This window comes from Ranitomeya variabilis, chromosome 1, assembly GCF_051348905.1.
Source record: "Ranitomeya variabilis isolate aRanVar5 chromosome 1, aRanVar5.hap1, whole genome shotgun sequence".
Taxonomy (NCBI): Eukaryota; Metazoa; Chordata; class Amphibia; order Anura; family Dendrobatidae; genus Ranitomeya; species Ranitomeya variabilis.
In genome coordinates, this window is record NC_135232.1 from 283,076,293 (window position 1) to 283,102,745 (window position 26,453).

Consider the following 26,453-nt stretch of genomic DNA (forward strand, 5'->3'; position numbering starts at 1 on the left):
TGTGCTTGATAAGCAGCGCAGTTGCCATTAACTCTTATTCTGTATCATACTTATGTGAGACTTTTACCACTGTTATGCAAGACTGCATAACAGAGGGGAATCCTAGCAATAGCGAGCACAGCACTGTCATATAACGGCATGGCATCATTCATTCATTCATATGCATGAGGTCAGGTAAGCTTTGGACTGTTACTGGGGAAATCCCTCAAAGCTGAATCGACTTCTAAATTGTTATTTGCATTCTAATTCCCACTGAAGTCAATATTCTGTTAATAGTTAATTAATACACAGACTGTATTAATTCAAGTTAAGGGCAGCACGGTGGCGCAGTGGTTAGCACAGCAGCCTTGCAGCGCTGGAGTCCTGGGTTCTAATCCCACCTTGGACAACATCTGCAAAGAGTTTGTATGTTCTCTCCGTGTTTGCGTGGGTTTCCTCCGGGCACTCCGGTTTCCTCCCACATTCCAAAGACATACTGATAGGGAATTTAGATTGTGAGCCCCATCGGGGACAGCGATGATAATGTGTACAAACTGTAAAGCGCTGCGTAATATGTTAGCGCTATATAAAAATAAAGATTATTATTAAGTATTACCGTAGTATTCGCATCGTAGCAGGATTCCTAAAATGTTCATTGCGATTTATATATAGGAATTCTGACATTGTTTTGTAGTACAAGTACAGTAGGCCCATTGGGTCTAAGAGATCTATTTAATAACATATGCAGTTTGTATTTTGGAATATTGTGACGGATTTCCTTTAAGATTGATAGTCATTTTAATAATTTTTCAAAAATCAGTAGTACACAAAATAAGAAACTTTGTATTATATTTTATCAGAGAAATCTGCTTCTTTTTCCTCCTGGATGACTTTTTAGACTCAATTTTCTCAATTCATAGGTAAAATTTGTCTTCAGTGAATACTGACTTCCCCATTAATGAGTTTGGCGATGGTAATAGTACTTAAAAAGTTCTACGGGGCAAAAGAAGAGGGAGGGAGGATCTAGAGTCAGACACCAACCTGCTGTTGCAAGCTCATCTGAAATTATAGTGATATTATAAAAATGTATTCCAAAACCACAACATGGTCTTATAATAATGTACACATATATTTTTTCCTTTGTAGTAATATAACTCCGTTTTAAAGGGAACCTGTCACCTGAATTTGGCGGGACCAGTTTTGGGTCATATGGGCGTGGTTTTCGGGTGTTTGATTTACCCTTTCCTTACCCGCTGGCTCCATGCTGGCCGCAATATTGGATTGAAGTTCATGCTCTGTCCTCCGTAGTACACGCCTGCACAAGGCAATATTGCCTTGCGCAGGCGTGTACTCCGGAGGACAGAGAATGAACTTCAATCCAATATTGCGGCCAGCATGCAGCCAGCGGGTAAGGAAAGGGTGAATCAAACACCCGAAAACCCCGCCCATATGACCCAAAACTGGTCCCGCCAAATTCAGGTGACAGGTTCCCTTTAAATCTACCCGTAGTTGTACATATCGTGCTCCAAATAATTCTCGCCTAGGCTCTATTTACCCAACAGTTGCCATTGGTCATTGGTTCCAGTGCTCCTGGTCAATCATGAGCAAGTGGAGTCCCTCCTGTTGGCTTCCTACCAGCATAGCTATGCTCTGGCATGTGTCTGGGACTGATCTCCTTTTGTTAGGGATGATGTTAGGGAAGGGGTGCAGTCTCCTTCATTGCATTGCAGAATTCACAACAGGAAACAGCTGTGTGCCAGTAACTAAGGAGAGCGATGTACTGCAGGATGGGATTGTACATAGTGGGGCTAAAAGAATTATAAAGGGACTAAGAGGAGAGATAAACTGCAGGAAGGGGCTATATACAGAGGGGCTGAGAGTAGTGATGTTCTGCAGGATGGGGATGTTTACAGAGGACTGAGAAGTGTGGAGCTGGATGGGGTTAGAGGAATAATATACTAAAGGAGCTGTATATACAGGGGCTGAGAGGAGTGATGTACTGCTATTGTGGGGCTGAGAGGAACGATTTTCTTTAGGATAGGGATGTCTATCTTGTGTGCTATGGAGATGCATATAGAGGGGATGAGAGGAGTGATGTACTGCAGGGTGTCGCTGTGTATATAGTGTTTGACTGGAGTGATGTTCTGCAGGATGGGGCTGTATATAGAGGCTGAGATGAATGAGACACTGTAGGATGGGACTGTATTTAAAGAGGCTGAAAGGAGTTGATTTGTTTGTTGACTGCCGCAGAGGTGAAACGTCAAATGCTGCTCTGTTGATACATTTAACAGAAGATAATCCTCTGCCATATGAATCAAAAAAGTAGCATTTGCATTTTAACATCCCTGATCTGTCAGCAGCAGGCAACAAACACAGCTTAGCTCTGTCCAGCCTAGTAATTACAAGTTCCCTTGTGGGGCAACAGTCCTTCATTAGCCTGTTGACGTTATGTCTTGCTCGCTATCATTGTTAGGAAAGACCAAGTGATGCAAATTTCCCAGCTTTATAAAAATCCAGCCTTCTCTAGCCTTATGCCAAAAAACTGCAGCCATAGGTTCTTCTAAGCAGAAGTATGCAAAAGAACATCTAAACAAGCCTGATGCATTTTGGAAACAAGTCCTGTGGATCAATGAGGTTAAAATAGGACTTTTTGGCCACAATGATCACTGCTATGTGTGGAGAAAAAAGGGCAGAGAATTTCAGGAAAAGAACATCTCGCCAACCATTAAAGGGAACCTGTCACCCCCAAAAGCGAGGGTGAGCTAAGCCCACCAGCATCAGGGGCTTATCTACAGCATTCTGTAATGCTTTAGATAAGCCCCCAATGTATCCTAAAAGATGAGAAAAAGAGGTTATATTATACTCACCTAGACGGGCGGTCCGATCCGGTGGGCGTCGCGGTCCTGTCTGGGGCCTGCCATCTTCATAGGATGACGTCCTCTTCTGGTCTTCATGCTACGGCTCTGGCGCAGGCGTACTTTGTCTGCCCTGTTGAGGGCAGAGCAAAGTACTGCAGTGCGCAGGCGCCGGGAAAGGTAAAACAGGCCCGGCGCCTGCGCACTGCAGTACTTTGCACTGCCCTCGACAGGGCAGACAAAGTATGCCTGCACTGGAGCCGCAGCATAAAGACCAGAAGAGGACGTGATCTGATGAAGATGGGAGGCGCCGGACCAGACCACGACACCCATCGGACCGGACCGGGAACGCCCCTGGTTGAGTATAATCTAACCTCTTTTTCTTATCTTTCAGGATACATTGGGGGCTTATCTACAGCATTCCAGAATGCTGTAGATAAGCCCCTGATGCCGGTGGGCTTAGCTCACCCTCGATTTTGGGGGTGACAGGTTCCCTTTAAGAATGAGGGCTGATCAATCATGCTTTGGGGTTGTGTTACAGCCAATGGCACAAGGAACATTTAATAAGTAGAGGGAAGAATAGATTCAATTAAATTTCAACAAATTCTTGATGAAAACATAACACCATCTATAAAAAAAGCTGAAGTTGAAAAGAATATGTCTTCTACAAATGGATAATGATCTTAAACACACGTCAAAATCCACAATAGACTACCTCAAAAGACGCAAGCTGAAGGTTTTACAATGGCCCTCACAGTCCCCTGATCTGAACATCAATGAAAATCTGTGGCTTGACCTCAAAATAGCAGTGCATGCAAGAAGACCAAGGAATCTCACAGAACTGGAAGAATTTTCCAAGTAGGAATGGATGAAAATCCCTCAAACAAGAATTGAAAAATTCTTGACTGGCTACAAAATGCATTAACATGCCGTGATACTTTCAAAAGGGGGTATAGGTTTAGCAAATAAGAATAGGATCACCCATTCAGCTATGTGAATCTGAATGCACAGAAGTGCAGATGGAGATAAAAAATAAAGACAGAGAGGTACAAGAAAGAAACTTTGTTATGCTTAGTCTGAATATTAGCAATACATATGTATTTACTGTGCTTCGTAGGAAATAATGTAATTGTGTGAACAGCCCTTTAAGACAAGAAAGTAGGATTTGAGAGTTTAAAGAGGACTTTCCTTCCTAGACACAGATGATGTAGGAGCAACTTTAACCCATCGGTTGATACATTATCCCAACTGCTTAAGTAGACTGCTGGTAATTCATTCCTGTCTCCTACCATCCTGCATTGATGAAGTGGAGGCTGCCGATAAGAGATAGCATTTGTTAGATTTCTTACACATTCTATGTCGTTATACCCAGAACTCATCAAATATAAGGAAAGAAAATAAATGCTACATTTGACATTTAAGCTAACTAGACAATGTTTAATTCGTTGAACATTTAATGGATTTCGGCGCTCAGCTTTTCATGTTGGGCTTTCTCATAAATCTCTGTTGCCAAAAAAGTTTGCCGTGACAACATGAGCCTCCAGAGAGATGATTTGTGCCAGCGTGAACTCTCACACTTCATCTCATCACTGTGAACATCATTTACTTTTCTGCTCATTTATTTATTTTGTTTCCGAGATCACTTCATTTATTGTTATTGCCATTTATCACACCAGTGTACGGATGCAGACTGTGGGTCGACTGATGTATAGTTCTATTATTTTATGGCTACAGAAGCATGGCCATTCTGCTAGAGAATCATAGGCCGCTCAGCCACCTGTGTAGTGACTCCCGGGCTGCTGACTACTTGGATCATCACACAACCTGAATGTGCACCTCAACTTAAAACCATTGTGAGACAGGAGGAATTCAGACTCAGCCCACAACTTTTCCCCTATATGGACCCTAGCTTTACCCAACGTACATAACTGTGCCACCGCCTTCTCCTTTGTAGGCCTATCTGTCATTTTGTGACTTACTGCAAACAATGTGACTAAAGGTCTGTTTACACTGCACGATTATCATAAACGAGCCTTCATTGGAATGCTCATTTCCCGATAATTGCACATTCTAAGTAGGCTGCCGATCCCACAGTGTGTGAGGAAAATGCTTCATCGGGTGGAATGTACTTTTGGACTTAACAAAAGGTCTTCATTTTTAGCATCGTCCTGTGTAAGGGTGCATTCAGATGGCCATAAAAATTGGACCGAGATCAGAACCCAAGGCTCAGACTGGCCGGTAGGTCTCCCGACCCAAGTGTGATAGCTGCATAGAAATATATAAAGCTGTTAGGCTCGGGTTGGGATAACTGTTGGCCGGTCCGAGCATTGCTTTCCGATCTCAGTCAGATGTATAGTTTGCTCTGACTAAGCAGGACTTGTACTGCTAAGAACAAGGCAGCCGATGTGCACTGACAAATCTGTTACCTGTGTAAAACAGGCTATAAATGGCAAACGTGTAAAAGCATCTTTGTGGGGACAGTTATGGTAGTTCCTGTGCCATATTTATGCAATAGAGGGATAGGTTGTCTGCTCAAAAGGTATTGATAGGATAGGTCACCAATATCAAATCGGTAGGAGTCCAACACCTGGCACCCCCACTGATCTAATGTTCTAATCTCTGGCAGCAGCTAGATGCTAACACATTGAATGGAGCTGCACTGCAAAACTCCATTCATTGTGTAGCTGCCAAATAGGAGCTGATCTGCAGTAGCCAGCAGGACCCTCTACACATTAATGGATTAGGGGTATCCTCCAGTTTGAAACTTATGCCCTATCCATAGGATAGGGGATAACTTCCTGATTGCTAATGGTGTGACCACTGGGGCTCTGATTGAACTGGCTGAATGGAGCAGAGGTCGATTATTTGCATTGCCATGCCATTCATTCTAATAGGTTCGAAGATCAGCAGAACACAGCACTCAGCAATCTCCAGTGATCACATTAAAAATTAATGAAACGGCAGTCTGCATAATGGACCTCCGCTCCATTAAGCAGGGACTTTTTAGAGCTGCGTTCTTGGGATCATTGTGGGCCATGGTGGTCAGACACCTAGTGATAGTGAAGTTATTCTCAATCCCATAGATTGGGGATAACTTTCAAACTTGAGAATACCCCTCTAAGCCATATGAATATTAGTCTTAAGTAAATGTCCCCAAAGTTACATTGGAGATGATGCTATCAAAAACAGGAACGGTGTGACAGATCTTTACTATGCCTTACATAAACTATCAGCTATTACAATTGTCCATACCCATCTATTATGCATCAATCAATATATTTTAGTATATAGATACATTAGGATAGTCCAAAAATGTGGAAGACAGAAACCATAAAGGCTCATTCAGGTGCTGAGCTTGTATCATTGGGTGCTGACACTGGCTATGTTATTCAGCCTGCATCTGCCTCTAACAGCAGTGGGTGTAGCTAAGCTCTGCCTTCTGCTGTTAACCTCAGAAATCACACTGTCAGTCTCTTTATGGTACCTTGGGGTTTGCTGAAGAACCACCATTATGGTACTTCTGTGAAGACCATTGTTAAGCTTGGCTTCATAGGAGACCTTGGTTTTTATTACTATATATACTGGAAAACTGTGGCATTGGACAATTGCAGGTTCAAATCCCCTAAAAGAGTTAAAAAATAAGGTAAAAATAAATAAACAAACCAATGTGGTATCGCTCATCCCTAAAAGTCTGATCTATAAAAATCTAAAATTAATTAATTAATTGGTAAAAAAAATAACTTGAAATGCCGGAATTGCCATCTTTTTGGACTTTGCAACACCACAAAAAAATGCAATTAAAAGTGATCAAAAACTTACGGTATATCTACACCAAAATGGTGTCAATGAAAGTGTCAGCTCACCATTCAAAAAAATAACCATCACACAGCTTCATTGACAGCAAAGTTAAAATGTTGCAGGTGTCAAAAATGGCGATGTCACTCCAGTAACTCCCATGCCTTCTCAGCGCTGTTCTACACACTGCGGTCACTGCTTTGCTTCTCCTTGTGTCAGGTTGTCTCACTGAGTTGCCTCCTGCAGCCCTCCCAACAGTGCTGGATCTTCCTGCTGCCAGATCCTGCAGCAATTTAACCCTGCTGTGTTTTGCATCCCTGGCCTATCCTCTGCCAGCAGGGGATATATTAGGCAGCTCCTCCCTACACTCCTTGCCTGAGCTTAGGTTCTAATTTACAGTTCGCCTCTAGTTTCCTGTCTAGGTGTTTTCCTGATTAGTCTCTCCTGTTACCAACCCAGCTAGTTTAATCGTTCAGTGAAATCTTTCTGCTCCTGACCCCAGTTTCGTACTCTGACCTTGTCTGACCACCGTTTGATCCTTGGCTCTCTGTACCTCGTATTCCTGACTTAACCCATAGTTGAGTCGCTGCAGACCTGTGCACTACCCTAGAGTGGAAACTATTTACCATAACAGCCCAAGCCTATCCTCACCATCAGAGGATCAAGTGAAGACCAGGTAGCCACTTATTCATGCCCCTCCAGGTTAAGCCCGGCCAATGGCGCAGTGAGTCCACTCCGACCATCTTTACAGGTGACTTAAGCAAAAATTATTTTGTTACAATTTTTTAAAGCAGTTAAATAATAATAATAATAGTACAGCACTATACATGTTTGCGATCCCCGTAATTGTACTGACCTACAGAATTTTATTTCTAGATAATTTTTTCTACACAATGAATGCTGTAAAACCGAGAAAGCACAATTATTGCGGAATTGCATTTTTTTTGCTCAACTGTACCGCACTTGGAATTTTTTTTCCTGTTTTTTAGTACATCAAGTGGTAAAATGAATAGCTTCACTAAAAAAAAAAAAATCCGCAGATAGCTATGTGGATGTGTAATTAATAAGTTATGGCTCTTGCAAGAAGGGGAAGAAAACAAAAAAGTTCAGAAATAGAACATCACGGTGTCAGAATGGGGGTTAATACAGGACAGTGAACGTGGAGCCTGCCGTACACTGTTAATCACTTGTAAACTATATTATAACAATAAATCCTAAACCGTAAACTGCAATAACCCTATCCTAATGCCTTTAAAGTAATAATAATAATAAAGAACGGTGAAGACGTAAACTAGGCTCAATTATGTATTGATCTGTAGATGAATCAGTTTGAAGATCTACCTATCCTTACACTCCAGAATGACGTTTATGGTATATATCATTGAGTTTAGTATGAGCCTGGCTTAAGCCCCACATGGACATTATACATGCCTACCTTATGGGATCAGCAAAGTATTGATTTCCCATTGGTGCCGCTTCTCACTACGCTCAGTCCCTACACCACAGTACCGGTACCAATGGGAACACTTATTGGATTTCTTAGCACAGGTTCCTAGACATCTTTAGAAAATGTTCTATATTCTATTCTACAGTATATTGCTAAACAACATGTGATCAACAATACACAACAAGATCAACCTTATATTAAAAGTACTCTTTACTTTCTTTTCATTATATAGCAATGGAGAAGATAAAAAAATAATCTGTCCTTAATATTTGTCATATTGCAAATAATAAAGTACATGCTTGTCCGAGGAATTTCTATGCCTGAACAAAATTTGGTCTCCCCTTATGAATTCTGCCTCCAATCTCTTGGTAAAAGAATAACCCATTATTTGTCACATAATTCACTTTTGTACTTTCCCTATATCATGGGTGGCTTTGTACAGCCCATATGGGCCCTTAAAAAGTCACTTGTTAATGAGAACTCTGTTTATGTGCAGGTAGAGCACGTTCAATCATTGCAGTCCCGACTGTTGTATTTGTCATTAAGCTATTATACCTTAGGAGCCAAGGCTTGTTAAGGGTCTTCGAGGACAGACTTTAAGATCAGCAGAGTTTCCTTCATGGAGCAAAGGAGCCTTTAAGCATCTGTGCCACATAATTGAAATGCATCTTGAAATTGAAACCCATAAACCAGGCCAGTTGCCGCATTACAAATTGTCCTCTCTGTGTCCATTGCTCCCTGAACCATTGTTGGGGAAAAATGCACTTTTTCTATATTACCATGTAACTGGAATGTCCTAATAAAGCATTCCATTTTGAAAGAGTTTAATTGGAATTGGCATTCATTAAAGTCTTTTAGTGGGAACATAACAAATAAAGAGAAAGATCATTGTATAGTCATTAAAGGGAACCTGTGGTTAATAATGTAGTCCAATTTAAAGACAAACTGTTCCTCACCCATCCCTTGTAGATTGTGAGCCATCGCGGGCAGGGTCCTCTCTCCTTGTGACTTGTATTGTTCAAGATTACTGTACTTGTTTTTTATTATGCATACCCCTCCTCACATGTAAAGCGCCAAGGAATAAATGGCGCTATAATAGTAAATAACAATAATAATACTTAGCTGTGTGAGTAGGGATTCTTTATAGCTTGTAATTTATTTCTCTAGACCTGTGCCTTTGTATGCTTAGGAGTCCAGTGGGCGGTCCTACTGCTAGCTCTTTCTGCACACACACACTGCCGGTCACTGAGTATGACTGCCCAGTAGACTCCTAAGCCTAGGAAAGGCAGATTTTAACATGAATAAATAATAAAAGTTGTACCAAAATATTTTTTCACAAAGGATATATCAGTCTGCTTAGCCCCTCCTACTCGATAACATTGATTGGACTAGATTATTACTATGACAGCTTCTCTTTACGAAAGCAGAAAAACGAAAATAAAAAAGTTCTGTAAAAAAAAAAAGAAGAAAGACACCTTATTTTAACGAGCTGCATTAATAACTCCCTCGAAAATGATCAGAATTGCTCTCTCTTTAGCAACAGGAGCACAAATCTGTACATTTTTTCAAAAACAGAATTTTTAAAGCAGAATTGTTGTTATAATTGTTATTTATAAATCAGTAGTACATATGAAAATTAAAAAAAGAAAACTTTTTATTACATCTTACCAAACATATCTCATTATATATTTTCCAAACCGATCTTTTATTTTTTAAATTCTAAATCCCAGGTAAAATCTGCACTCGGTGAAGACAGATGTTTCCATTACTGAGACAGGCCATGACAGTTGGTGCTTGCGACATTCTATGTAGAGGGGAGAGAGGAGAAGGGAGGCGCATGAGATACAACTCCTCCCTCCTCCATCCCCTCTACATGTAAAAACCCAATGCCATCTCCTGTCTCATTATGGAAAAATCGGAGTGGCCTGCAGGTAATGTGACCTTGGCTTTAGACTCCTTTATAAAGGTTGTGCACCATTTGTTAATGATTTTATGCCACGTCATTCATTTTTATTTGCAGTTGGTCAAATTTGATTGTGCTTCTGCATTTCCATAGTTTAATTCATATTATTATTATTATTTATTGTTATAGCGCCATTTATTCCATGGCGCTTTACATGTGAGGAGGGGTATACATAATAAAAACAAGTACAATAATCTTAAACAATACAAGTCATAACTGGTACAGGAGGAGTGAGGACCCTGCCCGCGAGAGCTCACAATCTACAAGGGATGGGTGAGAATACAGTAGGTGAGGATAGAGCTGGTCATGCAGCGGTTTGGTTGATCGGTGGTTACTGCAGGTTGTAGGCTTGTCGAAAGAGGTAGGTCTTCAGGTTCTTTTTGAAGATTTCGATGGTAGGCGAGAGTCTGATGAGTTGTGGTAGAGGGTTCCAGAGTAGGGGTGATATGCGAGATATTTATGACATGCAACTTTTTAAAAAAAATTACATTAAATGTTGCAAAATCTTCCCAATAGTGGGGTGGCATAAAAAGTAGAAGATCAGTTTGAGACCATAGTCTGATATCTAAAGATGCACTAAGTTATTGATCATCACTGGCGGTCACAGACAAAAGAGGCCCCTGTACAAGAACAATGTATGGCCTCTTTGCAGCCTGATAGCTCATCATAATGCATAAGTCCCCTGCTTTGGAGGAAGAAGAGGACCCCCTTACCTCTTGGACCTCTTTGAGGTTGCACAGGTTGCAACAATGCTAGGTCCGCCCTTGTCATGTGACACATACTTGGCTCAAACAAGACCGATCAGTCAGAAAGGAGCTTGAATTTTCCCATTTTGTCCTCATATTTGAAATCCACATACTGATGTTAATCTTTACATGATTTATAACATTGTATTTCACGTGTTTCAGAATCTCTGGAGCCTACATATCAGCAACTGCAGAAGATGAAACTGGACAAGAGCCCCTTTGTGGTGGTTTCAGTGATTGGGCAAGAACTTCTGACGGCAGGACATCATGGTGCATCAGTGGTTGTACTAGAAGCTGCGCTGAAAATTGGGACATGCAGTCTGAAATTGAGGGGCTCCGTATTCTCTGCTCTGAGCAGTGCTTATTGGTCCCTCGGGAACACAGAAAAAAGTACAGGATATATGCAACAGGACTTGGACGTAGCAAAGACTCTAGGTACAGCCATCAATTCTGTGTTTGCCTGCTAGGAGAATCATTTCTAAAGTTGTTGTAATACGAAATTCTGTGTCGTAAATCCACATTTTAGTCAGTATTTTAGTAATAGCCTGAAAAAGAAAATATGTTCACATATTTTCACAGCAATTTTTGCCATCATATACCGTAGTAATAATAATAATAATAATAATAATCATCATCATCATATACTGCATTTTTCACTTTTCACTGTCTACAGCTAATTGCAAAGAAATCTGCACCATATAGGTCATGCTGTAAAATTAAAGATATGCATTATGTCCTCATACAGTTTACATTTATTTTCTGTAGGATGCCCAAAACAGTAGTAAAGTTTATAGGGGTTGACCTATTTATATCTTTATTTTAACAAATGTATCGGGGACATGATTTTGTGACACTTATTAGTATATGTATTTCATGTCTTTCTCCTGCTCTTGTTAGTACAGCCTTTCTCACAGACTGAACAAGTAAAGGAGGAGAACTTGTAACTCTTTATATTAACAAGTGCCACAAAATCATGATATTTATTAAAGGGAACCTTTCAGTAGGATCAACCTTCCTTAGCCGTTTATATAGATCATAGAAAGCTGAATAAAATGATCGATATCTGCAATCAATCCGATATCTTATTCCAGAGAAACCCACATTTTTCAAATATGTAAATAAGTTGTTAAGATCTATGGGCCAGACATAGATCTCCCAGAGAATCTGCCCCCAGAGCTTATTATAAATGAAAGGGGAGTTAGCAGTGTGAGACATGTAGATTAGGAGAGCAGACTGTCAGTCATTACATGTCTCACACTGGTAACTCCACCTTTCATTTAAATAAGTTCTGGAAACAGATTCTCCTGGAAATCTAGGCTCGGCCTATAGATCTTAACGGCTCATTTACATATTAGAAAAAAGATGATTTCTCTGGAACAAGACATTGGATCACTTTATTCAGCTGCCTATCACATGCATGCTCATATAGATGGCTTAGGAGCGTTGATCCTACTGACCGATTCCCTTTAAAATAAAGATAAAGTGGACAGCCCCTTTAATATTGCTATATACTGATCATCTGTAGAGAAAACTATTTTCCTCTGATACAGCAGATTTTGGTCAGTAAGGGGAACCTTACCTTAATGGGAGAAGTCAATGAGATTTCAGAATGAACAGAAAAGACATTTCGCAAAAGCATGGCTAATGGTCCAAATAGTTTTATTGATAACCAAATTCAAAATGTTGATGACCATGATAATATTATATTTCTGCTTCAGTTTCCATCACGAAGAAGTCCAACAGAAAAGCCTAATATTTCTTTATAAAGTTTTTTCTGGAAAGACCTTTAGTCATTTGTATTTTGAAATGGCAATAGCGAGTCTTTTTTTATGTCCTGCAAATAGCCACATCATTAAATCACAGACGCAGCCTTGTCATTTTACAGATTTCTCACGTTGTTTGAGGTAGTCTTTTACCTCCATTTAGTAACCTCATTCATCCCACCTTTCTGCTGTGTGGTTATGTAAATAGGCTTTACAAGCCATGTATTACAAACTTGCATGGCGGAGATGTCAACCTCCAGTGACCCAAGTCAGTGCAATTTGGCTGTTTGTAGCCATTAAATGGCAATTTAATGGGTTAGTGCTGACGTCTGTCACAGAGACACGTCTGGAGTCTATAAAACTGCTCATGCTAAAACCAGCAAGAGAGACTCTAAGTCAAGAAAGCTTCTAGCCTTCTCTCCAAACAGAGTATGTGAGCCACATCAGCATGTTTAGCTCTTTCCTGACAGATCTACAGTTTCTGAAGATCTGCAATAACTTACATAAGAAAAAATACGTTTAGCCTGAGATTATATTTGTTGAAGACTCTTTCGCAAGATTGAAATAAGGGCTATTAAGTCCAACCTCAAATCTTACTGTGCTGAGAGTAAAAAAAAACTGCATGGCAAATGTTGTGGAAATGATCTGTGCTAATTTTCTGAGCTCCCAGCTTGCCCACTGGCCTGGTGTGATGTCATCTGTGTGGCATGTGGTGCATTGGTTTCATCTCGCCAGCCCAAACTAAGATTAAGCCTAGCCTGGGATCCCACAGAGTAGAGAAATTCACTCAAAACTTGTCTACAGCCAGAGAGGACTGACCTGGACCGTGGACCGGGGTTGCTTGAAACAATCCGCTCATCTCTACTCATTACTCCATTTCAGGGCAAGAGTGAATGTCACTGGATTGACATCCCAACTCCAGAACATACAGTAGTAATTGTTATGCTTTTCAAGAAAGGCATCCAGTCCCTTATTGGTCTCACTGCTCTCACAGTAAAACATCACTATGGAGCTGTGAGACGGAATAATTTGGCAGTCCTAAAATAAAGGCAGCTCAATGGATCACAGATATGAACGTTTGGCATTTGTTGATAATTCTTCATATTTAAGGGGAGTCTGTCACCAGGTTTGGCCAATACGAGTTACGGACACTCCCTTTCAGGGCTTATATACAGCATTCCATAATGCTGTAGATAAGCCCCTGATCCGACCTGCAAGAGAAGAAAAATAGCTTTTATTATACTGACTTGGAGTGCGGTCCGGTCCAATGGGTGTTGCAGGTTCTGGTCCGGCCCCTCCCATCTTCTTGTGATGCCGCCCTATGTGTTATTAATTTTCACAACTGGGTTTGTAATGGGGCATCTGATAGACCATTGCTAACCCCTGGGCTTGATGTCAGCTGACATCACAAAGCTGACATCAACCACAAAATATTACCCCACTTGCCAATGCACCAGTGCAAGTGGGAAGCTACAGAATTGGTACATCTAATAGATGTGCCTTTTCTGGGGTGGCTGCAAGCTGCTTTATTTTTGGCTGATGAGGGCCAAATATTCATGGCCTTCCCAGCCTGAGAATACCAGTCCCCAGCTGTCTGCTTTAGCTTGGCTGGTTATCAAAAATGTAGGGGTTACCCCATGCATTTTTTAAATTTATTTAAATAATAAAAAAAATGGCATGGGGTCTCTTTATTTTTCATAACCAATCAAGATAAAGCAGACAGCTGGGGACTTGTATTCTCAGGCTGGGAAGGCCATGAATATTTGGCCCTCCACAGCCTAAAAAAAGCAGCTTGCTGCCACCCCAGAAAAGGCACATCTATTAGATTTTTTTTTTCACACAGTGCGCCAGCTTGTTGATTGGCTGCACTGCAGCTTTTCAAAAAGCTTTGTTCGGGCTGCCGAACCTGAAAAGTAACACGGACTTCCGGGAAAAGTACGTGTTCGGGGTCCCAAACTTTATCATTCAGGTTCGCCCATCTCTGTTCATGGGGCAATCCTCCCGACATACAGTATATTGCAAAAAAAAATCTCAAACTTGATATGAGCAAAGCCTTATTATATAAATCCATCAACAGCTGAAGTGATTGACTCACTTCACTTTGGTATTTAGGCAATTTAAAACATTTTATTTTAAAAAGTCTAGAGATGAGGCTGGTTTATTGAAAAAAAAAAACCCTCCAGATGTCAAAATTTTGTTTAAAAAAGTCAGATTAGTTACAGTATGATTTTATTATTGTTTATGTTATTGAGATGTAAGCCTTTCCTCCAGCCGTTATGTCTAAATCTTTTCGATGCTATGTGCTAGGATCAGCAGCTGTAGCTGCATGGACTATTAATAATGCCATACAATAAAAAATAGATTTTTGTCCTTTGTTAGGGTTAGATCAAGTGCGTGATACATCAGACATGTTAGTTTCCTGTACCGTGGACATACATTGTGTGTAACCTTCTGGTGTTCATATAATCTAGGTGACCAGACGGGAGAATGCCGAGCCTATGGGAATCTGGGATCTGCATTCTTTTCCAAAGGAAACTTCCGGGAGGCACTTACTAACCACAGACATCAGCTAGTTCTCGCCATGAAACTGAAGGAGAGAGAGGTAAGAGACCTGTTTTATGGTTTGCATGCACTAAAAGATAAATTGAGGGAGTACTTTGATTTTTCTCTCTATATTTTACATCAGCAGTGCACTTGTCACGCTTTGATTTGTTGTGCTCAGCCAGGCTCATATATGTCATAGACCAGTGAGCAGCCTATTTCTTTGTGTTTTCCACAGTAATACATATTTGAACTCTCAAGATCTTGGGCTTTTAGACACATCAGCATATCGTTTCTGTATTTTTATTGCAGAAGATGAAACCTTAGTGTTCAGAATGTACTGGGAATTAGAGGAATATAGGACAGTTTGGAACCGACTATTTTAGTATGCATGTATACATTTTAGGAATATTGAATATTCATGGAGAATTGAATGCTGTATTCGGTATTAAACATGTATTAACCTGGTCAAGAGAACATGTCAGGAAGAAAAAATTGACATCTGGGTTTTGACTAATGAGATAGGGACACACCCCTTTGACAAGGAGAATGGTAACACCCAATTGTCAATTTATTCATACATTTCTAGGGGTAAAAACAGAGGAACGGCACAATGCGAAAAAAATGTTTCTGGTTCATTGGAGTATACTAAAATAGCCATATCAGGAAAGGTGACAAGTCCTCTTTGATAGAATTTTTCGAGAAAAGTCTCTACATTTGCCTATATAGTATAGTTGACAAAGAAGCAAATGGGGTAAACGGTCCCTCTATTCATACAGATTAGCCAAAATCTCAACTTTTCAGTTCTGTGAATATTGTTCCATAGTTTTCAGAAAGTGAATGCACTGGCTGTCATTAGTCAAAGCTACGTAGGGGAAATACTGACAATTTTTCTCACTGTAACCAATCAGAGCTCAGATATTAGTTGTTAAAGTGGTTGTGCGGCTAATAAATATTGGTGACTTATCCTCAAGATCAGATCAGTGAGGACCCAACAGCTAGCCCCCCACCAATTAGCTAGCAGTTTTGGGGGCAGAGCCAGGTACTGTGTTGCAACCACTGTTCGGTATTGCAAATTAGCTCCTCTCCTGTGCTACGCATTGAACTACTGTATTCAGCTCCATTGAGTGGCGCTAATAACAGCTGATTGTTGGGCTCCAGGTGCTGGTATTCCTAGAAAACCTCTGCAAACAGCACTGGAAAAAAAATGAAATCTGCACTGTGATTGGGTATTGCTGGCAACAAGTCCAGATCTTTTTTTGTAGACACTTTCAATAAATGAGGCATTGTATGAAGCATATGACCGGGTGAAAAGTTTTACCTTGACTGCCCGGCTCAGTGACAACTTTTCATCTCCCTTTGCAACATGCAGTATGGGATTTATAGGCTATACATATATCATGTATTTCAGATACCTCTGTATTGCGTTACTGTGCAGTTAGCAAGAGCCTGTAGTGCTCCTGTTTTCCCTGAGAAATAGACTGGCCATACTCGTTAGACCAAAGCTCATGAGATCTGTTGATTAAGTATGTGGCTAGGAGGTTTGTCCACATGGAGTCAAGGTGCCCATACACATTACATAATAATCAGTTGAACGTGATGGTTATGAATATATATGGGAAGTGTCGGAGTGGGATGCCAAGAGCCCACCAGTAACCATCTCCAGGGCCCCACTTTTCAGCTACATGCCAATGTGATATTATCGTCAATCACAAATTTATATAGCAATGATCTGGATAGATTGTTATATGAATAAGATGCTGCCTGTGTCTGTACATAGCGACTCATGTATATTGTGCCAAGTACTGCTCAGATAAGTGGGTGGTGGTCCACTCTTGCACAGGGCCCACCGGAGGATTCCCCTGTTGTCCTGTGGGTCAGTCAAAGCCTGCATATGGTTGGATGAGAAGAAATAGCTGTATGGACAGCTTTAGAATTTAACCCCTTTCCGACATCAAGTGTGATAGCATGCCGATGTCTGACTCCCTCCCTTTGATCTTTCCGGGGACATGTCAGCTGTTTGGAATCGCGATCCACCCGTGGCTATTAACCAGTTAAATGCCGCTGTTAAACTCTGACAGCAGCATTTAAATCACACTTCAGGGAATCTCGCCGGAAATATGCACATAGCAAGTGAGCAATTCTGCTAAATAGAGGCGATCTGAACATCGCCTCTATGTAGCAGAGCCAATCGGGCTATGACAGCTTCTAGTCTCCTATGGAGACTATCGAAGCATGGCAAAAGTAAAAAAAAAAAGTTTTTAAAAATATTTCGCCCCATTCAAAATAAAATAATAAAAATAAAATCAAACATACACATATTTGGTATCGCCGAGTTCAGAATCACTCGATCTATCAATAAAAAAAAGGATTAACCTGACCGCTAAATGGCGTAGGGAGAAAAAAAGTAAAAACGCCAGAATTACATTTTTTTGTTCTCCGCAACATTGCATTAAAATGTTAACGGGCGATCAAAAGATCGTATCTGCACCAAAATGGTGTCATTAAAAATGTCTGCCCGGCATGCAAAAAATAAGCCCTCACCTGACCCCAGATCATGAAAAATGGAGACGCTATGGGTATTGGAAAATGGCGCAATTTTATTTTTTTTTTTTAACAAAGTTTGACATTTTTTTCACCACTTAGATAAAAACGTGGACATGTTTGGTGTCAATGAACTCGTACTGACCTGGAGAATCATATCGGCAGGTCAGTTTTAGCATTTAGTGAACGTAGTAAAAAAGCCAAACAAAAACAAGTGTGGGATTGCACTTTTTTTGCAATTTTACCGCACTTGGATTTTTTTCACATTTTCTAGTAAACCACATGGTAAAACCAATGGTGTCATTCAAAAGTACAACTCGTCCTGCAAAAAACAAGCCCTCACATGGCCATATTGATGGAAAAATAAAAAAGCTATGGCTCTGGGAAGGAGGGGAGCGAAAAACGAAAACACAAAACCGAAAAGAGCTCCGGGGGTTAAGAGGTTAATGATGGTCTACATTTATTGCTTTGCATTCACAGATTTTCTGTAATTGTCAGATGTCAGAGTCATATGCAATCATTGTATGGTTCCGTATGTTATTTTGCCAAACCCTAGATTTTCTCTTTAGGGCGAATGTCACTGTAGCATTAATATGCAGGATCCGGATTTGCCAGCCATGATGTATCTGCAGCATCTCTGGATGAATGGCACGTTTGGCTCCATCTACTCCGTAGTACATTTCTTTTGCTTAGCAATGGACAGAGAGAAGGGCGACCAGTGCCGTAGACAGCTGATCACTCCATACATTTTCTATTTTTTTTTGTTTCTCACATTTACCATCAGGAGTTTGGACATCTGATATAATAAGTCATTTGATGCCTCCATAACTAGAGAATGCAGAATATACATCCCTGAATCCTGTAACCCTGGATACCCAGCTATCTGCAGATATTGTGTCACTTATAGTCCAACTCAGTTATGCTATGGAAATAAGTAAGCCTTTCCAATATGACTGAATTGATATGTGATATACATAACGTCATGTGTTTCACTGCCTGATGTCCGCAGCAAATCATTAGCAGTCCTGAGAGCCGAGACATCTGCAGCAAAGCTGATTTCTGTTATTCGAGGAGGCACTCTGTCCCCGAGTATAAATATGCTTGCCCAAATCCATCTCCTACATGAAGCCTGGGGTAATCCTGCCCGTCCCTCCTGATGACTGAGGAGTTTATTACAAAACATGGCTTTCCATGAACTATAACAAGTCTCTCTCTGCACTTAGCATCTCGACTTGTTTTCCTAAAATGCAAAGTCTACGCGTTTTTAATTCTTTGTATATTTTCTGAATTTCTCTTCTTGGAAGAGATAGGCAAAAGTAGATGAAACTAAAAAGGTTAGAAACTATAAAAACTTTATGCTTTATGACTTTTGACTTTACTCTGCGCAGAGGTGAAGGAGCACACTTGTTCCCGAGAATCAGTAGCCCATCTCTGGAAGGCCAGTGGTCTACCACATTCTGAAAGTAAACACTGGAGAAAGTAGAAAGCTTGTCTGGTAGACGCTGCCGAGGCCAGAGGCACCACTTATAGTGTGACGGGAAGTTATTGAGATGGCATCAGTTATTTTCATCGTTGGTGAGATTTCTGATTGTAGATGGTCTGTAGAGTGTACTCATGACATTTTTGCTTTTAAATAGGTTGGCCACTATATTTTTTATATTAAAATTGGTTCCATGAGGATATTAAACCAACAAAGAACAAATACTTATCCACCACACTGCTGCCTGTATCCTCACGTGGTCTCCTCACCTCCTCCTCCAGTGAAGCATGTCTCATGACCTTTGCTGCCACTGATGGTCTCCAGCTTTCCCAGTTGTTCTCAGCTGTAAACTCAATCTTTCTTCTAGCTCTGATGGAATGTGAAGACTGGAGCTGATCAGTGGCCGCTGATTGCCTGCAGTGGTCATTTATGGAAGTGAAGAGACCAACAGTGAACACAGGCAGTGGTGTGGTGAGGGTTTGGTAAATGAGACCCTTTTATTAATATGAAAATCTATAGAAAAACCACTTGAGATTGCAAGGTGAGATTACTCCTGCTTCCAGTCCACATTAGTGCCGGCCATGGATAAAGACAGATGAGGGCAGTCCCCCAACCTACCCCTCATAGACTGGCATTAGCCAAGCTGAAAATATTGGAGAAAGTTGGAGATGTGACCTGATCTTTCATGGTGATACATAAACCAGGTATCAATGCAGGGTCTTTACCAACCTATAGAAAGTAGAAAACATCTTTTTGGAGCACCATTGTAATCTTTGATACTACTTGCGGTGAGGGTGTATTGTAGAACATAACCTCCGACTTATTAAAATGAATATGGAAACCAGAAATGTGGCCAAAAGGGGTGTTCTTTTCTCCACAATCCTATCCCAATATGTAATAGGTATAATAATAATATTAGCAAATACATTCAATTCGAAATGTAGTATAGTTATTCTGATTCGCTAGTTCTCTTACCCCATGTGTAGAGCTTTGTAGTACTTTAGGTATCCATGGTTGCGACCACTAATATAGTGAGAGTTAGCTGTTAGTGGTCATAACTATGGATACCTAAGCTACTGCAATGCAAATCAGAAGAACTACACTACCTTTCTATTTGGAGGCATTTGCTAATATTATTCTTATTAGATTTAGTACATATTGGGATAGGATCTTGCAGTTGGGAATACCCCTTTACTGCAGCTTATTAGGTTAGATGTGAGATTTAGTCATGGTAAAAAACAGTTCATGGTGAATTCATTCACTTTGTATTCCTTGGAACCTATTAGAACCTCAGGGATATTTTACTGAATAGCAATGTCTAAAGGGCTTCATTGGTGACAATGAGCATCCCAGTCTGGTACCTCCCTTGTGATGGATTGTGGGTCTCCTGAAGGCAATTGAAGGAATTTGGATGGGTGAAAATATATAATCTTGGATATTGTCTGGAGAAACACCCTGAAATACCATAAAGATGAGACACAGACGCGTAAGGACAGCAGCTAAAATGTTGACATATTGGTAGTTTGATAATGCTGTCAGGTGCTTGCCTGTTAAAGAGAATCTGTCAGCAGTTTTTTCTTGGTAATCTGAGGGCAGCATGAGGTAGAGGGTGAGACACTGATTTCTGGAATGTGTCACTTATTAGGCTGTGCGCTCTTGTTTCAATACAATGACTGTTTTATCAGCAGGAGATTATCACTGCCAGACTAGCATGCCAAGTGGTCCAACCACTCCCCCAGCACTGATTAGCAGCTTACTGTCAATAGGCAATGAACTTAGAGAGCCTGATGTGGGCGGGGTTAGCTTTCTCAGCTCTGCTGCATTCTACATCTAAAAACTGTGTCAGAACGGCTGCACCCAGGAAACAAAGTGATACATCTTTGGAATCAGGGTCTCGTTTCCTACATTATGCTTCTCTGAGATGAGGTAGCAGAAACCTTGTGACTTGATCCCAACATATGATGGCAGGGAGCACAGTAATAAGATGGTGAGTGATCATAGACATGAATACTTTATTATTCCGACTGAGAAGGGAGATCGCAATGCCTATAAGTAGAAGGGTGTTGAAGATTTTTATAGGGCTTGATCCGAGCTTCTGGAAATTCCTTGCGCATGAGATGGCCTTGATTAGTTTGTTGTAAAATGTGACCATGTGAGGACAAGTCTTGGCCCACGTTATTTTTATAGTAGCTGACCGAGGCACCATATAGCTAGTTAGGGATTTCTAGTTTCCATTTTGTTTTTTCTTTACCTTTCGAGGTAACATTTTGTTGGTATTGTGGGCTCATTTACATGCAGATTTTGTTTTGAAAGACTTGTGTAGGTTTATTAACCTTTATTAGTCTTGAATCTACTGTCCATAATTAGAAAGGATGGGATTGTGCCGCAGCCTCATTTTTAATTAGTTCACTTTCAGTCAAGCATCAGCGGAGTGATAAAGCAAGCGCGATTCCAAATTGCTTTATAAGAAAAAACGAAGGAAACTTCTAACATGAAAAGTTGAGGCAAGTAAGATAACACCCACTCACATCTAAATGCAGCCAATTAATTATGCAGGGTCCTTACTTATGTGCCTCATTCTTAATGCATGCCTAGTCAAGTCATCCTAGGAAGTAGCATGTGCAGGAACAGATAGCGTTTCTCATCACTGCTGCAGCTAAGGTGTGATACATCCACCCGATCGGTGTGCACGGAGGCTATATCGAGGCATCCAGCCCTTGTGGCTCCATACTGCAGGCTCTGGAATGTAGTGTCCTAAGGAGCTGGAGTCTTCAGCCTCTTTGTGCTTCTATATAAGAACTTTCTGCACTGCATGTGAGTAATTGTAAGGTTACATGGAGCCATAACACAGTCCTGTGCACAGGGCATAATAACAACGGTAGATTTTGAGTCATTCATGTACAGCCGGTACTGAATGTATGGAAAATACTTTGTTATTTGACCCCTGGGCAAACAATTTCATGTTATTGACAATAAACAGATATCCAGCTAAGTTGAAAAGTGAAACTTTTGAATTTCCTTTTTGGAAATGGTCTTAGGAAATTGGCTGTTTGATTCTGATGACATCATCCAGACCACAAGTCGTCCTAAATATATAAAATTGTTGTCATTGGCATGGATAACAGGTTTGTGTAACGCACGCTTTTTCTTCAAGAGTCTCACCCTGCTGACTGATGTAAATTCCATTTTATTCCTGGATGAATGTTTTTATACTATGAAAAAGCAATTAAATAGCTTTCCAACTGGATCCATTACCGGACTTTGTTCAGACTGCATTTTTTATCTCTTCCATTGTGTAAAAAGCAAATAAATGAAGCATCCTAGGAAAGCTGCCTCTAGTTACATTTGTTTTTGTCTAGTTTTTCAGTGGATACAATTAATATTGTTCTTCCATTGGCTTTAGACTATATTCTTGCAGTGAAGATTAGTCGCTGTAGGTATTTTTTAGCTCTACATATACATTGTGGCACTGATTCATCAAAGCAATTTTGGCAGAATGGTCAGATCACCGGGTCAGAACCAGGAGGGAAGAAGCTGGAACAGGTAATCATCAGGCTGAAGGATATGAAACACAGGCTGAGATAAAAAAAATAATGGGAATCAAAGGAAGAAGGAATAGTAGAAAAATAGGACTGAACTAGAGTTAGTAAAACTACAAGGTACAGCTAACAACTCCCAGCAGTAAGCTGGTAGTTTTAGCAGGGTGTGGTGCTGTCACATTGCCGACAGCAGACAGCTCACTAATCCCGCTGGACAGCACACACACCCATACCAGACTTGATGGAATTCTAGGTCCCAGCCACTCAAGGCTATGGAGCTGGACAGAATGTGCACGACCACCTAGAGCTTCTGGTCCGGACATGTCCTCCATCACCAGCACCACTCACAGAATGAATACAGTGGCACTTGGGGACAAAAGCAGACATCTCAAGGGCAGATTCACCTTCACTGTTGATACTCCTGGAGAGTAAAGGGATTATGTAGCACTTCTGACTTCTGCATCGGGAAGTGCGAAGGACTGCTGAAGTGGCTTCGATCAGCCACTTGCCAAGTATTCTAATTAATTGGTGAATGAAACCTAGAACTGGCAAGCTGCTGATGGTCACTACCTCAGCAGCACCTCTTATCACTTCATGTGGAAGTGGGAGGAATAGGTTAGACCCTTTAATTAAAACCAGTTGCATTAATTTTAATTTGATTTTCCCGGGATTCGGTATACTATGCATCTACCCAAGATGCTTTAGATTAAAGTAAAATAATATATTGTTCTGCCCTTTGAAAGTTGTGCTCAAGTGGCTGATGAAGCTTTCGGTGTTGAGGTTGAGTTCAGTGCTTCACTTTAATGCATTAGTAAGTTATTTGTCCTGAATGCTGCTGCCAGGATTATATTCCTCACCAACCGTTACACCGATGCCTCTACTCTGTGCCAGTCATTACACTGGTTACCCATCCACTCAAGAATCCAGTACAAAACTATTACCCTCATCCATAAATCACTCCATGGCTCAGCACCACCCTACATCTCCTCTCTGGTCTCAGTCTACCACCCTACCCGTGCTCTCCGCTCTGCTAATGACCTCAGGTTAGCATCCTCATTAATCAGAACCTCCCACTCCCGTCTCCAAGACTTTTCACGTGCTTCGCCAATTCATTGGAATGCACTACCCAGGTTAATAAGATTAATCCACAATCCCCACAGTTTTAGGCGTGCCCTAATAACGCATTTGTTCAGACTGGCCTACCGCCTCAATGCATTAACCTAACTATCCCTGTGTGGCCCATTCAAAAAAAAAAAAAAACCTTAAACCTTAATCAGGTTCCTCACATCATGTTCTCATACACTGTATACAGTTAATAGCCTCTGTGTCTGTACTGTTACATATTTAGGCTGTTAACTGGTTCATGCAACTTTACATGAACACCCGATCCTTACACTATGGCTGGTCCGAACAACCAAAGCAATTGTTACCATCCACCTCTCGTGTCTCCCCTTTTCCTCATAGTTTGTAAGCTTGCGAGCAAGGCCCTCATTCCTCTTGGTACTTGTTTTGAACTTTGATTTCTGTTATGCTGTAATGTCTATTGTCTGTACAAGTCCCCTCTATAATGTAAAGCGCTGCGGAATATGTTGGCGCTATATAAATACAAATTATTATTATTATAATGTTGCCTTACACTGCTACACATACTTAGTAGGGGGGCAACTAGCCCTGACCTCCAAGGATCATAAATAATATAGATTTGAGAAAATAGAGGGAAAAGGGCAATTAAATAATTAAATAAACGGTTATCTTATCCGATCTCGTTGCCAGTTGTATTGTGGTTCGCTATGAAACCCCTTCTTTGGTCACCAAAAGTATTTATCCCATCCTGCCGATCTACAGCCAGAAACTTATGCTGCCTTTAGTCATGTGTAAAGCAAAGCAAATCAATTCTTACATATGGGCGCCATGGAATACGAGAAAGGTGACAAAAACATCTGAAACTGAAAATACCAAACCAATCAATATCGATTCAGGATTTTACACTCCACATTTTCAGTAACCTGGAATGTAATTTGTTTTTTGTTGTTTGCCATGTTCTTATCAAGTCTCCAAAAAATATTGGCTACTTGACTTCTCAAACATGGGAATCTCTATGAGGAGCTCTATTTCACAAAGCTTAAACAAGCAATCCTTTCACAATTCACACACAAGCACATGGAATTAATAGACTGGGCAAAATCTGTTGGTTTGTGAATAAAATGTGCTGTCTCTTGAAAAAGAAAAAGTATGGCAGAAAAATATGAAAAAATCCTCAGCAATACAATAAGACATAATGACTTTCACAGAATAATAGAAAAAGCCAATGGCAGATCCTATTTCATAAATCTTTGTTTCCCAGGCATTAAGCTACAAATACCTATTTGAGGCTTCACTGCATTATCGTCAGCACATCCAAGCTAAGTAAAAGAAAAGAAAAAATAATAGTGTAATATGTCAGCAGAGTCAAAGATTCTGAATAATATTCGCATGATCTCCTGTCTCATTCCACATATTTTATTTGCTTATTTAAAGCTCAGGAATCTCCAAACCATTGGGAGAAATCTGTCCTTCAGTAAGATGTTCAGAGAATATATTTGCATCTTGTGCGTCAGCCATTTGCATAGTTATTAATGTGAGGTTATCAATTGCAGCATTTTATCATTTCATATGCTGGCCATGGTGTGTAGTAAACTATTATATTTGTTTGTTCTACATCATTAGGCTAAGCTCACACTGGGAGTTTTTGCTGCTTTTTTTCTGCAGCAAAACCTGAGTGCTTGGCAGGAAACACAGATTTTGCTGCATTCATTTTTTTGCGCCATTTTTATTTGTTTGTTTTTTTCCATTAATTTCAATGGGTGAAAAATGTTGACAAAATGCTGAAAGAAGTGGCATGCTCTATGTCGAAAAAACCAAGCAAAGCACAAAATACTGATGACAAAAAAACAAGCTGTGTGCCTGTGATTTCTGAAAACTCATAGACATACAGAAGCTGGTACTGTCAAATGTGGCTGAAAATTAGCATAAAAACTCATTAAAAAAAGACAGCTAAAAAGTGTGAACTTGGCCTTAAAAGTGTAGCAGAGACTGATCTAATACTGGGCTGGCCATAGACATTAGATGAATGTCGGCAGAACCTGTCGATTTCAGTTAACAATGTAATGTGTTTTTCGGGTATCCTGACTCCCCTAGTATTTGTACTTTTTATTTTCTTGCTATGCTACTAAACAATAGCATATACAAAGTTTTGTGACAGAGAAAAAAAAAACACATAAAAAGAATGATTCTAAAAGTGATGAGCCATAGAACTCAGCCCCATTCTTTTTAATTTGGTTCATCTGCAAAACTAAACACAGCCTGTGGTGCTGCCCTGTAAAAAAAAAATATATATATATATATATATATATATGTATATATATATATATATATATATATATATATATATATATATATATATATATATATATATAATCCTCAAAACCTTAAAAGAAGTTAGATTTTAAAAAATCATAAATTTAAAGGGGAACTATACTTTCAAGTAACTTTACAAAAAATCCTGACATGTTTGTGTACATGAAGAATCGCACTATTTATGGCCATTATATGACTCATATTCTGCAAAGTTAGTCTATTTCTTGTTTGCAATTAATTCTGAGCTAATGGTTGAAGACTATTTGCTATGATATCTCCATCACACAGTACAAAAAGTTTGAGTCATTCCTGGTCTTTTTTCTTTTGGTAGCACTCAAACATAAGTAGTTGCAGCGGTGTTGAGGACAATGTATAACAGCACTGAGCAGTGTAGATGTGAAATCA

At 40.2% G+C, this 26,453-nt stretch overlaps 1 protein-coding gene across 3 annotated transcripts in view; it reads left to right on the top strand.

Annotated features, from left to right (window-relative positions):
• TTC28 (tetratricopeptide repeat domain 28) overlaps positions 1-26,453 on the top strand; it is an 806,054-nt gene that overhangs the window by 394,682 nt on the left and 384,919 nt on the right. For all 3 annotated transcript variants that reach the window (XM_077295116.1, XM_077295125.1, XM_077295135.1), the window contains 2 exons: positions 10,948-11,220; positions 15,020-15,150. In XM_077295116.1, the coding sequence (XP_077151231.1) occupies positions 10,948-11,220; positions 15,020-15,150 (404 nt within the window). The remainder of the gene's footprint in view (positions 1-10,947; positions 11,221-15,019; positions 15,151-26,453) is intronic.